Raw genomic sequence first — 12,836 nt, 5'->3', positions numbered from 1 at the left:
GTGAGGTTAAAGCACTGTGCCTTTTTTAGCAGAAAGATGTCTATTATGAATGCACATGTTTTGATGCCTTTGATGCTTCAGAAAAGGGTTTTTATCACAAAGGCCTTTTCCAGCAGTGTGGCTTTTACTCCTTGAGCCTGCAAAGACCATGAAAGAGTCCTGAAAGCATTCTTGATGGATGTTAGTCTTGTCTTTTTAGGTAGATGTCTGCACAGCATAATTAGTAAGCACCACTTCAACCACTGTAACACATCCACAGGCATCAAGGAATTGAAACTGGTCAGAGAAAGTCTCTGTGATCTGAAGCTACTGTAAAGAAATGTAGGCTCTACCATTTATGGGTCAATCTTCTAAAGAGAGTGTGACAGTCAGGGTCCAGACACCCCCAGGGGAGAACAAGGGTTCTGAATTCCAAAGAATAAGCACTTGAATCAACTGATTGTATACAATGTTATTGTGCATAAAAATCTGACAAGTAAAATCTTTTATGAATGCTTGCAATGTTCTGAACTTGGTGGTCATTGAGATATGTATACAAACAGTGATTATGAATCTTTGTATTGAGGTATATACAATAGTATGTTCATGTCCCGCACTACAATTTCACGTACATGTTATAGCAAGGGGGAGAGGATGGCAGCTCCTGCCAAGCCAGTTATTTTACACAAAACTAATTTCAAGTACCCATCCATTGTCCAGTTAGAAAAAAGACATTGGGAAATGGGAAAACACTGAAACAACTTGAAACTGAAAAGAAATCCCCAGGCTTGGAAAACAAAGGGCTTGTACATGTAACGCCGACAGACCCCAGATGTCGGTGAGCAGGATAGAACTGGGGATCTCTGGAGCTTAGTTCATGAGCTTCTGCCACATGAGCTAAAAACCAACTGGCTGGTAGCTAAGGCTGAAGAGCAGACTCATTTTCTCTCTCTTTAAGTGGTCTTGATCCCTCTAGATGGGACAGAACACCACACCCAGAAGGTGTGTGGGTTACATACACATTAGCACTTATGTCGGTGTAACTTATGTCACTCAGTGGTGTGAATAAGCCCCCTTAGCGACATAAGTTACACTGACCTAAGTGCCGGTGTGGACAGTGCTATGTTGTCGGAAGAGCTTCTCCCACCAACATAGTTACTGCCTCTCGCGGAAGTGGTTTTCTTATGCTGACAGGAGACCTCTCTCCGGTTGGCATAGAGTGTCTTTGCCAGACGCTCTACAGCAGCACACCTTCATTGGTGGGTCATTTCCCCTGCCGTGAATCCCCATAATCTGAGAGACGGGGGGGAAAAAACTGCAAACCCTTACAAAGGAAGGGATTTGAAGTGAAGGACATCCAAAAATTCAGGGCCTGCCTGTAGGCAGAGTGTGGTCTGTGAAAGGCTAGATTCTCTCTGTGCCAGAGGGTATGCTGAGAAACTGTTCAGAGGCAATAGGTAACTTATATTAGAAAATGGAATTTAGCTAATACGGAAATGTAAAGCCTGAAGTTGTGTCTGTGTTTTCTGTGTAACTGTGTTGCTTTTCTTCCTATTTCATCTTTGAATCTCTGATATATTTTTTTTTTCTGTCTGGGGCAGAGGTGGGCAAACTACGGCCTGTGGGCCACATCCGGCCCATGGGACCTTCCTGCCTGACCCCTGAGCCCCTGGCCCAGGAGGCTCGCCCCCAGCCCCTCCCCCACTGTTCTCCCACAGCCTCAGCTCACTGCACCACCAGCGCAATGCTCCAGGTGGCGCAGCGGGGCTGCGAGCTCCTGGGGCAACACAGCTGTAGAGCCCGGCCTGACCTGGTGCTCTGTGCTGCACGGTAAGGGGGCAGAGAGCAGGGCGGGTTGGATAGAGGGCAGGGGAGTTCAGGACGGTGGTCGGGGGGTGGATAGGGGTTGGGGCAGTCAGAGGGCAGGGAACGGAGTGGTTGAATGGGAGCAGAGATTCCAGGGGGGCAGTCAGGAAGGGGGGGGTTAGATGGGGCGGCAGGGGGCAGTCAGGAACAGGGTTCCGGGGGCAGTCAGGGGGCAGGGAGAAGGGTGGCTGGATGGGGCAGGGGTTCCATGGGGGCATAAGGAAGGAAAGGGGGTGTTGGATGGGGCAGTGGGTGGCAGTCAGGGGACAGAGAGATGGGGTGGTTGGATGGGGCTGGAGTCCTGGGGGGGGTTGTCAGGGGCGAGAAGTGGGGGGGGCGGATAGGGGAGCGGGCTATGCCCCCCCTCCATACAATTTTCGAAACCCGATGCAGCCCTCAGGCCAAAAAAAGTTTTCCCTCCCCTGATCTGGGGGTGGGAGGGTTACTTTTACCCCAAGCAGGTATCTGTTGTGCAATCTGCGGGGAGTGTATGTGCCAAAGTGAACTGATAACTGGGGGCAAGTTTCACTACTTCAGGGGTGAGGAACCAGAGGGGAAAAATCTGAGCAACTGGTAGATTAAAAATGCGTGATAGACTGTTTTGGGGAGACTTGGAATGGGGAAGACTTTTGGGATCACCCTGCAAAGAGTAACTAGGCTGGTGAAATCCACAGTGAGACCTTTGCATTTGTAGGTTGCTACTGGTGTCGGGCTCTGAGCTCTAGCAGCATATCATTAAGGCACCGGAGGTAAGAGGTCAGGCAGTGACAGAATCCATAACATTGTATACAACCAGTTGATTCACTTGCTTAGTCTTTGGAGTTCAGACCCCCTGTTCTCCCCTGTAACTTGGTATCACAGGAGGATTTCTATGAAAAATTTGGAGAGAACAGGACTTTGTGCCTCTGTCACTGGGAAGACCTGTGCAGCTGTTAATGACTTCCGTAAAGACTTCCTTTCCAGTTATCCGTTCCTTCACAGATATCCCATCTTACGTGGCTGAAGACAAAGTCTTTGGAAAAAGAAGGTTCAAGTTTAATCCACGTCTTTTCCCTTTTCTTTATTACCTGGGATGAGTGTGTGTACAAGTACCTCTTCCTCAGAAGATTTCAGATGCTTTCAGGATCTTCTTGGGAGCATGACAAGTCTCTGTATCTTGAACTCTTGACAGCCCAGGAGAAGACTTGCTATCTAACATTTTGAAGTTGAGATGAAAAGAAAAAATCGCCATTCCAGTCAGAGTGCCTTGTGAAGGCAGCTCAGGGCTTCTGACTTACTTCTGCTTCTGTGCCTGTGGGGTCTTGTTGAGCAGACAAGATGTAGCAAATTCTTTTAATGTGGATCTGATTAAATTTCTTGGACACGCTGCCCTGAATAATTGTTCCAGCGTCTGCAGAAAATCAAGGAGAGATGAGTCCATGCTACAAAAGAACTATAAATTAAGAAAATTTATCAGTAGAACATCATATTCGTCAGCAACACTGCACATGAGAATTACAAATTACAAACATTGCTGACAATCTACAGCTCGTATTTGTGGAACAAGAATCTCCCCCTGCACCCAGATCCCTCCACTAGAAAGTTCTCTATATGTGAGGAGAGAGGAATCTATGATGATTGTTGCAGAAGGCCAGTGTGTGACCAGATATGGTCTAAAGGAGCTCTGTATGTTGTTGGGTTGGTTTGTTTTGTGGAGACTACAGTTAATATCTGCCATTCATACCTGAGAATTCTGAGCTTTCCCCCGAGGTCTCCAGTCCAGGACAGAGAATTTGCGATTCCAAGGCTTTAAACCTATTCAGTTTAAAGATGGATAGTATAGTGGAAAAACTGTGGGTCTGTAGAAGACCTAATGATCAAAACAAATCTCATCTAGAAGCCACTCCACATCAAACGCTTGTCCCATCCTCTCCCCTCTTTCCCCCTTCCCACCCCCACCCCCACCCCCAGGGATCCCTTACAAAACATTGTGTGTCTAATGTTTCTGAAGGCAATAGATGAGAGCGGTAGAAGAGTATCAGAGAAAGAGGTTATAGTCTCCTTATTTCCTCATTCTCAAGGCATAATCAAGCCTGGTGGAGAGAGTTTGTGGGGTGGTATGATGCACTAACGTATATAACTTGGGATTCTGGGAATCAGTTACAGAATGATCTTAGACTATAAACAATGGAAATACTGCTCTCCCCATCTTTTACAAACCAGCCTCAGGTAGCCAGTTGACCAGTACATTACAAGCCACAAGTTTACTTTGCTAAAATACTTGCAACACTGCAAATCCAAATAGCAGAATACATTGCACAACATTTTATTCTTCTAATGAGAACTTGATTCTCTTTTCTTATGATGAGAAGTATAGAAGAGCTGGGGGGTATTTTTCTCTTTTCTTGCATGCTAAAGATCAGACAAAGGCTGAGCAGCACAGTGCATCAAAATATCAGCCAAGAAGCTGTTCGGTCTACATTATTGATGGAGTAATTATGTATATTGTTTAAAGAGTATTTTGAGAGGAGCTAGGAAACCTTCAAAATGCATCTCCAGCTTCTGAGTAGCATTTTGAAAAGAGAAGGCCTGTGAGTTAACTCTCATTTCATTTTATTTTAAAGACTAATATGCATGTCAAGCCATTTGTTTTGTTTTCTAGATTGCATCTGGTCGCTTGGTAACTGTAGAAAGTACACCTTCTGAATTAACTGGAGGGCCTCTGGCTGACACAGACCTTGCTCTTAGAAAGCTCTCTGTTCGTGGAGGAGCCTTAAAAAAGATCAAAGGAGTTGAAGTGTTGGACCCACTCAAGAAAGATCCAGTATCTGTAAAGTAAACATTGTCCTGTACTGTTTCAGACAGTGCTTTGTATTTTTTCATTAATATATATCCAAACATTATTTGTAAGATATAATCTATTTGTATTTCTTCGGTTAAATATATAGAAGAGCTTGCGATTAATGATTATAGATGAAAATATATTTTTGCTTTAAAAAAAAAATGTTCATGAATAAAGAATTCCATGCAGTGTGTGTTCCAGAGGTCCATTGACTCTGATAATTGAGGCCATCTGTGCTAGGCTCAGTTTACCCTGCTTCAATAGCTGGATCTCTGTGCCTCAGCTATTGAACACGCCGCCGCTCTGCTTCTCCCCCCTCCCTCTCAGGCGAGGGAGAGGCAGCGAGTCCAGGGGAGCAAGCAGAGCAGAGGTGAGCGAGGGGGAGCACAGAAAGTAAGGGGAGGGGTAGAGGAACCGCTCCCCGCCCCAGCTCGCCTCCGCTCCACCACCGCCGCCTCCCCCGAGCGCGCTGCCACTCGGCTTCTCCTCCCTCCCTCCCAGGCTTGCCGCATGGAACAGCTGTTTCACGCACGGCAAGCCTGGGAGGGAGGGGGAGAGGCGGAGCGGCGGTGGCGGGCTCAGGGGAGCAGGCGGAGGCGAGCTGGGGCAGCGGGGGCACATTTCTAGGGGCAGCATGGCCAGCGCCAGAATGCCACCCCTAGAAATGTGCCAACCTAAGCACGTGCCTGTTTTGTTGGTGCCTAGAGCCGGCCCTGCTAATAACACATACATTAAATTCTCAGCCTATCTATAAACATTTCTATAAACCCAGTGTGTCAGCTACCTAGAGAGGAGAGATTACCAGCACATCACTCTGGAGTCTTTACCACTCGCTTTCCTCAAATACCCCTTCTTCAGGCAGGTTAGCATGTTTCTGAGTCTTTCAGAACATTTAGTCTCCTGCTCTGATCTTCTCAGTGTCAGCTTTTCACTGGAATCTGAGTTGTTCTCTTGTTCCTTGACACTTTCTCCTGTGATGATAAATGATCAGTCAGTTGGGAAATGCCAACGTCTGCATATTCTGTCAGTGTTTTGGAACTTTCTGGGATTACTCTTAGATCCCTTTGATTACGTCGAAATGTGTCCCCCGGGTCTGTCTGGACTACATAATCCTTGGATGCAGCTGTTCTTATATGGTACCCCTTTGGCCCAAGTACCAGAGGTGTCATTGCTCAGGCTCACCCCATCTCCTGAGTTAAGAGGTGGGAGATCACGGGCCCTTTTGTCAAAATAATATTTCTGCTTCCACTTCTGATTTTCTTTCATTTTCCATATGGTTTCATGGCTACGAGATTTCAGCAAGTAATCAGTAACTGGTAAATTAGATCTTATCCTTCTTCCCATTAACCGCTGAGCTGGAGAAAAGCCATTCTCCAAGGGGTGTACTTCAGTAAACCAATAAAGTTTTATACAAATTGCCCCCACTATCAAAATATTTTTCCTACAGTTCTGTACTGACCGAATAGACTTTTCCACAAGTCCATGTGATTGGGGGTCATTTGGACTTGATGTTTTGTGAAGAAAATCCCAATCTATGGCAAATTGCCTAAAATCTGCACTGGAAAATTCCAATCTATTATCACTAAAGACTTCATCTGGAATTCCATGTCTGAAGAAGATTCCCTTCATGCCACTTATCACTGACTTACTATTAGCACTGTGCAGTGTGCAAATTTCTGGATACAGAGAATAATAATCTGTGACTATTAAATAATCCTTTGATTGCCAGGTAAATAAGTCAGTGCCTACCTTCTCGTAAATCCTTGTAAAACGGATGAGGTCGCGGTAGCTCTGCCTGTTGCCATGGCTTGTATTTCAAGCATGAAAAGCAGTTTCCTACCACATCAGTAATGTCGTGATTGATCCATGGCCAATACACAACCTCTTGTGCTCACTTATTTGCACTTCTCAATTCCCAAATGACCGTCATGGATCTTCTGTAGCATTTCTTTTTGGAGGCACACTGGAATTACAACCTTACTGCCTTTGAAAATCACCCCATCTATCACAGTAAATTCATGTCTGCAGTTCCAATAGTCTTATACTTGCACGGCAGGTACTTTATTTTTCAGACCACCCTTTAATTATCACTTCTTTAAGGATCCCCAGAGATTCATCTTTCTCTATTTCCCCTGCTATTTGTTGCAGTCTCCTGTTAGCTATGGGAATTGACTTTACAATCAGATCCACATAGGCTTGAATCTCTATCTCTAAAGTCTTCTCTGGCTTCAAAGTGGAAGTCACTGCTCTGAAAAGTGCATCTGCAGTGAACATGAATTTAGCAGGTGTGTAGGTCACAACCAAATCATACTTTTTCAGCTTTATCATTCTTTGAAGCCTTAAGGTACAGTCATTTAGCAGTTTGCTAAATAATGCTATCAAGGGCTTGTGTCCAATTCAACTTCATTATCTGATTGAATCTCTCACAGGCAAACAATGTTCCTAAAAGCTCCTTCTCAATCTGTGCATATACGGTTTCTTCCTCCGTCAGTGATTTTGCATGCATATATCACTGGTTGCCGACAAGCCTCATGCTTCTGTAAAATCACTGCACCTAACCCAGACTGTGAAGCATCTGCTGACATTTTAATAGGCCTTCCTGGTGCATAGACCTTCAACACTGGCTCTTGCATCAGTTGTTGTTTTAAACCTTCCTATGATTCCTCCTGTTCTGCACCTCAACACCATTCATTTTTTATTCTCTAGGAATAAAATACTGCTTTGACCAATATTCTCTCTCATCTCCTCTACCCACTCGTGTGTTACATGTTGTCTAATCTTTTAGCCTTTGTTCTCTCACACACTTCACTCAATGTCTTCCTCAGGCTTCCACTTATGCTTAGCACTGCCTCCTCCAATCAACCTCATCCACCTCTTCGTCAGTGTTCGTTGGATAGCTTGTCATGCCAATAAAGTCCCACTTGAACTAATTGTTTACACTGTATTGTAAATCACTTGGGTCAAGGACTTGTTTGTGAAGTACTCCATGTATGAATAATAATACATGCCTTGACATTGTTGAACTTATTATTATTGTACCTTGGACTTGATCTTAGCATATGTATAGTCAATATACTATAGTTTCTTAAGATATCCGAGACCACTTTGCACTGGGACAAGGGCATCAAAATATAAAAAAATATTAGATTTGATCCTGCAAGGTGTTGAGTCCCTTCATCTTCAGTTGAAATCAATGAGAATTGAGGACTCCTTGTACCTTGCAGGATGGAGTCCTTTCAAATATGTATGGTGCATTGTAACTGTTGTTCAGTTCAAAAATAGTGCTGATATAAATGAGCATAAAAGGTGACTTTATGAGTGTGAATGCATTTTACACCTCTGTAAATGAACTATAGTTAAAGTAACTTTTTTTTATTCACTGAAAAATCCTGGATCATTACTGCACTGTTTATATGGCCAAGGTAGAAAGCTCAGCTAAACTGAGCTCTCTAAGGCAAACAATTGATCCAGCTTTATATATTGGGTCTCTAATGAAGCATACTCCATCTATAGCTATTAAGTCAAAATGAGGATTGTAGTAAAAATTCAACTTTTGTTTTATAAATAAACAAATTTATTTTGAAAGGTCTTGCTGATCTGATGCCTTGCAGCATCCTCAGCTAATTATTTTAAGTTAACCATCTTTCACTAACTCTCCAAGGGTATGTCTACAAAGCAAAGAAAAACCCGTGGCTGGCCCCTGCCAGTTGACCCGGGCTCGCAGGGCTCAAACTACAGGGCTGTTTCATTACTTTGTAGACTTCCAGGGATGGACTGGAGGCTGATCTCTGGGACCTTCCCACCCTGCGGGGTCCTAGACCTGGGGCTCCAGCACAAGTGCACAAAGCCAGTGAAACCGCATGTATTAAGGCAAATGGCTTGGGTCACATCTCACATAGTTTAGAAGCAGTTCAAACTGAAGTAAATTCAGGACTGGTGCACACTGGAATCCAGACTGCAGTATGGCACATTTGCGAGAGTCTCTAGTGAGTCTCATCACTTACCCATTGTAAAGACCCTTTACAAATATGCCCTAAGAATCACTCCACCCCATCCTGCAGGTTATTCAACTGGTAACTGTGTCACACATATGCTAGTTCTTTTGAAACTTAAGTCCCAAGGCTTGGGATAGATAACAAAAATATTATAGCCGTAATAAGAGTTTGTCCTTTTCAGGTGAGTAGAAGTTGACTTCAAGCAGTCTGGAGTTTTAAGACCTCACAAAAACATATCCTCCTTTGCACCCAGCATCTGGAGTGTTATCCGCTCCCAGCACAAGAAGGCCCATCCCCTCCTTGTAAGAAGGTTGTGAATTTTAAGGCAGTGATTGGGGGTTTGAGGAAGCTTTCTGGATATTTTCCCCTTTAAGCAGGAGAATCCTGTCAAATTCCTAGTCCAGTGAAATCACACTTGTTTTGCTCCTGCCCAGTAGGATTTTTGGGGCAGGGCTGATAGAAGTCAGAGCCAGTAGCGGCGCAGAACTGCAGGCATAAGGGTGGCAATGCCACCCTTACGTCTCTGCTGCTGCTGATGGCAGCGCTGCCTTCAGAGCCTGGGCACCTGGCCAACAGCCGCCACCCTCAATACCATACCATGCCACCCTTCCTTCTGGGTAACATTTGACTTTTGCACTGGGAGGAGTGGCTACAGGGGGGGTAAGGCAAATTTTGGGGTGGCTATAGCCCCGACAAGGCTCTCCCAGTGCCACCCCTGTAAAGGGCTAGACCTTGATTTAACATTCTGCCATAAGTTGCACAGCTCCAGGAGCAAACCAGAAAACAAGTGTTGACTTGGAGAATCACAGTTCATTACTAAGTTCCCCTTGCGTGGGAAGAGACTAGTAGCCGGTTATTGCCCCCTCTTTGCCAGCTGTGCTGTGCTGGTTGGTTTCTTGTAGTGGAGACAAGACTCCATCCATTCTCCACTCCATGCCCATCTGCCTGAGGCGGCTCTCCCACTGTGCTGCAACCCAAGTAGCCCATGGGTGGGATACATTGCACCCCTTTTACTCCCACCTTGGTGCATTGGGCACATGCTAATCTTATGCAAAATACATAACTGTCCCTTTTTATATTATATATATATTGTATTTGTAACTAATCAGCTATACAAATGGACAAGTATGAGACAGTGACTATTATTCAGTCTTTGTTGCATAGAAAAATATTTTAATTAAACTATAACCAAGACCAAGCAGTGATCAAATACAAACTTAGAGGCTGCGCAAGACACTACATCAAGCATAATCTCTCCCTTTGGGTTGATATTGGCACTTTTTTGCAGATCTTAAAACTGAAATCCATTTCATGTGCATGATACTGTATAAAATATCCTTGTTACCATTGCAGTCTGTTTAATGTATAAAAATATATTGGGTTTCCATTGCAGTTAACATTTTAAAAAATAATTATTTGCAAGATGAATGTCTACAAAAATATAACACTAGTTTAAACAGATAGATTTACCTGAGAGAACACAGATATTGACTCAAAATACATAAAGCATTCACACGTGCAGAGGGGTGGGAAAGGCAACCATGGTACATTTAAAGAAAGGGAAACGTTGGTAACACACATCTGAAGAACTTATCAATTATCAAGTGCTTGTTCAGCATAAAACAAAATCTCAAAACCCATCAAAGGAACAATGCTCAATAAGCAGCTACAGTACAGGCTGTGCTTTTGACAAGCAGGCTCTTTTCCTTCAGTTTGATGTCATCTTGCTAAGGTATCTTCAATTTTCTCCCATTTTGGCCTAAAACTGATGTTTTGAGAAGTCTGACCCTGCAAGATTAGAAAAGAGGGCTAGTTATTATCCTAGCAATCTGTTTAGGAAGGCTAGGGTTATGTGATATCTTTTATCTTGGTCTATTCATTTTGTGTGTCATGTTCAATCTCAATTCTTTGCCACCATAAAAAAAAATCTACTGGGGTTATATTACTCTGGGGCAAAGCTATCTCTGGGGATTGGTTAATAAGATATAGAGCTGGTCATCCAGAGGCTGCCAGTTCAAATCTCCCCCAAAAGCAAGAGTGACCAGTGAATTTGTTACCATTTGGTGGTTCTCAGTGGCCAGGTGTCCATGTTACAAAAATGAGCACTAATAGTATGTGTCAGTGGGAAGGATATGACTTGAATGGACAGGGAATCTGAACCTCTCCGAGAGATCATTTCTCCAGGTCAGAGGTGAAGCATAATTGCTATGAAGATGTCACTGTTGCTATTTCTTCTACATCTGTTCTGTGAATAAACAGAGGAATTCAGTCTCCAACCTTGTTAGTTTGGCACGATGAGCTTTTATGAGCACTAAATTCACACAGACACTTTTAAGAAAAACCTTGGTAAAAATATAATAACTAATATATAGCCCAATTTGCCTTGAACAGAGCACATAGTAGGGTTATATGGACATATATGATCTAGCACAATCTGAACAACACACACAATTCTTCAAAATTTGATGCACTGTAGATGTAAAAGGAGAGAAAGATGTAAATTATTATTAAAATGGCTTTGAAAAGCATTTGATAAAGAAAGATGGGCAGAAAACTAGAAATTATTGTGTTGAGTTGTCTGAAAAATAGACCATTGAAGGATGGAACAATATTATGGCTTTAATAGCTTGTATTTAGTTGGTTAGTATTGTACATTAAAGTTACCTTGTGAGGTTCTCTATGGGTATGTGGAAAAATAATTGGGAGATAGTAACTGTCTTCTGCCCATTCCATGGGACCTTGAAAGCACACAGTCGACATACATATCCCAGAAGTTCTGGGCTAAGTCATTGAAGAGTTCGTTATGCTTGGCCTTAGGTGATTCTTTTAGGAACATCATGAAATCCCAGAGAGCAATGATAGCATCTGCTACCCTGAGTTTCTTCATTTCCACCAGCCTGTGAGAGGAGATCTCCCAGCAGTGATGGTCAATCTCACCCAGGCTTCCAGGAGGTTCTTTCTGATATTCTGGATTGGCATAAACCAAATTCACTATCAATATACAGCCCAATTGAAGGTACCACCTTCTTCTACACACAGAGTCCATGCTTCACACTGGTACCTGAAAGAAAGGACATAAAAACAATAGTGACTTTGCCCTTCTCTAATCCTTTCTCACATAACTTTAAAAGCTATCCCTGAGATGATTTATGAATTGTGGTCATGCATAACACTTAACATTTATATAGCACTTTTCATTTCCAAAGCACTAGTATAAACATTAATATGCTTTACAATATGCTTGCAAAGCAGCTAAGTATCATAAACTCCATTTCACAGATGGAAAAATTGAGATAAAAACATTCAGTGACTTGCCAATAGTCATAGACTAAGTTGGCTTCAGAGCTGATCTTAGAACAGAGGAGCTCCCATCTACCACTCCTGTGTTTAGACTACCCTGCCTCTCTGCTAGTTATTCAATTATTAGTAGAGATTTAAAGAATTATAACATTCGTGTTTAAAATTATTGCAATCAAGTATCAGGATTATAAACAATCTGCACTACTGGCAGTTCTGGCAGTTCCGATGCAGACTGGCAGTACCAGGGCAAAGAGTAGACTGTTGCACACGAGTGAGTAAGTGTATGCACAGAATGAGCCTTTCCAGCCATAACAGAGGAAAGAGTAAATCCAAGGCTGTCTTCTTTCAGTATTGCATTGAAATTAAGCAAACATTTATTATAGCTTTTCTAACGTGTATGCATGAAATATTAGCTATCTAGAGAGAGCAGAATGGAAGAGGCAAAGAGTAGCAACCCTACAGTCATAATGAAAAGTCAGACACGACAGAGTATACAGCCATTGTGAGCTGATCTACACTAGGAAAATTCTGACCTGAAATTCTCGATGGATGCAGCTCTATCTGCTCAGAATAACTACTTGTGATAAACCATCTGTTCCATCTTGTATTTAGCTATGACACTGAGTACATTTCCCAGACCTGCAGAAGAGCTCTGTGTAGCTCAAAAGCTTGTCTCTCTTCACCAACAGAAGTTGGTCCAGTACCTTGTCTCTCAGAACAGGGTTAGATAGCACAATGGTTAAAACACCTGAGCTCTCTCTGCCCTATAGCTTCCACTATTGTTACCATTGACTGAGCTGCACTGATGGAAAATTACAGGTCTGGATTTTATCACTGAAGACATACGTAAGAAAGCAGCTGAGATGAAAGCTGGG

The 12,836-nt window shown here is 43.2% G+C and overlaps 2 protein-coding genes across 9 annotated transcripts in view; one reads left to right on the top strand and one right to left on the bottom strand.

Annotated features, from left to right (window-relative positions):
- Positions 1-8,199, top strand: part of CFAP69 (cilia and flagella associated protein 69) — a 51,055-nt gene extending 42,856 nt beyond the window's left edge. For 6 of the 8 annotated variants that reach the window (XM_073334022.1, XM_073334019.1, XM_073334027.1 and 3 more), the window contains one exon: positions 2,827-3,782. In XM_073334022.1, coding sequence (XP_073190123.1) covers positions 2,827-3,048 — 222 coding nt within the window. In that variant the 3' untranslated portion in view covers positions 3,049-3,782. Of the gene's footprint in view, positions 1-2,826; positions 3,783-4,486 lie in introns of those variants that run through there. The other 2 variants (XM_073334021.1, XM_073334020.1) reach the window with 1 other exon arrangement.
- Positions 8,200-11,338: 3,139 nt separating this feature from the next.
- Positions 11,339-11,707, bottom strand: FAM237B (family with sequence similarity 237 member B). The gene has a single exon (XM_073329570.1). The coding sequence runs from the start codon at positions 11,705-11,707 to the stop codon at positions 11,339-11,341; it is 369 nt and encodes a 122-aa protein (XP_073185671.1).
- Positions 11,708-12,836: the final 1,129 nt, after the last annotated feature.

The sequence above is a fragment of the Lepidochelys kempii genome, chromosome 2 (assembly GCF_965140265.1).
Source record: "Lepidochelys kempii isolate rLepKem1 chromosome 2, rLepKem1.hap2, whole genome shotgun sequence".
Taxonomy (NCBI): domain Eukaryota; kingdom Metazoa; phylum Chordata; order Testudines; family Cheloniidae; genus Lepidochelys; species Lepidochelys kempii.
The sequence above is the reverse complement of the archived record's forward strand: the minus strand, read 5'-3'. Positions and strand labels throughout refer to the sequence as shown.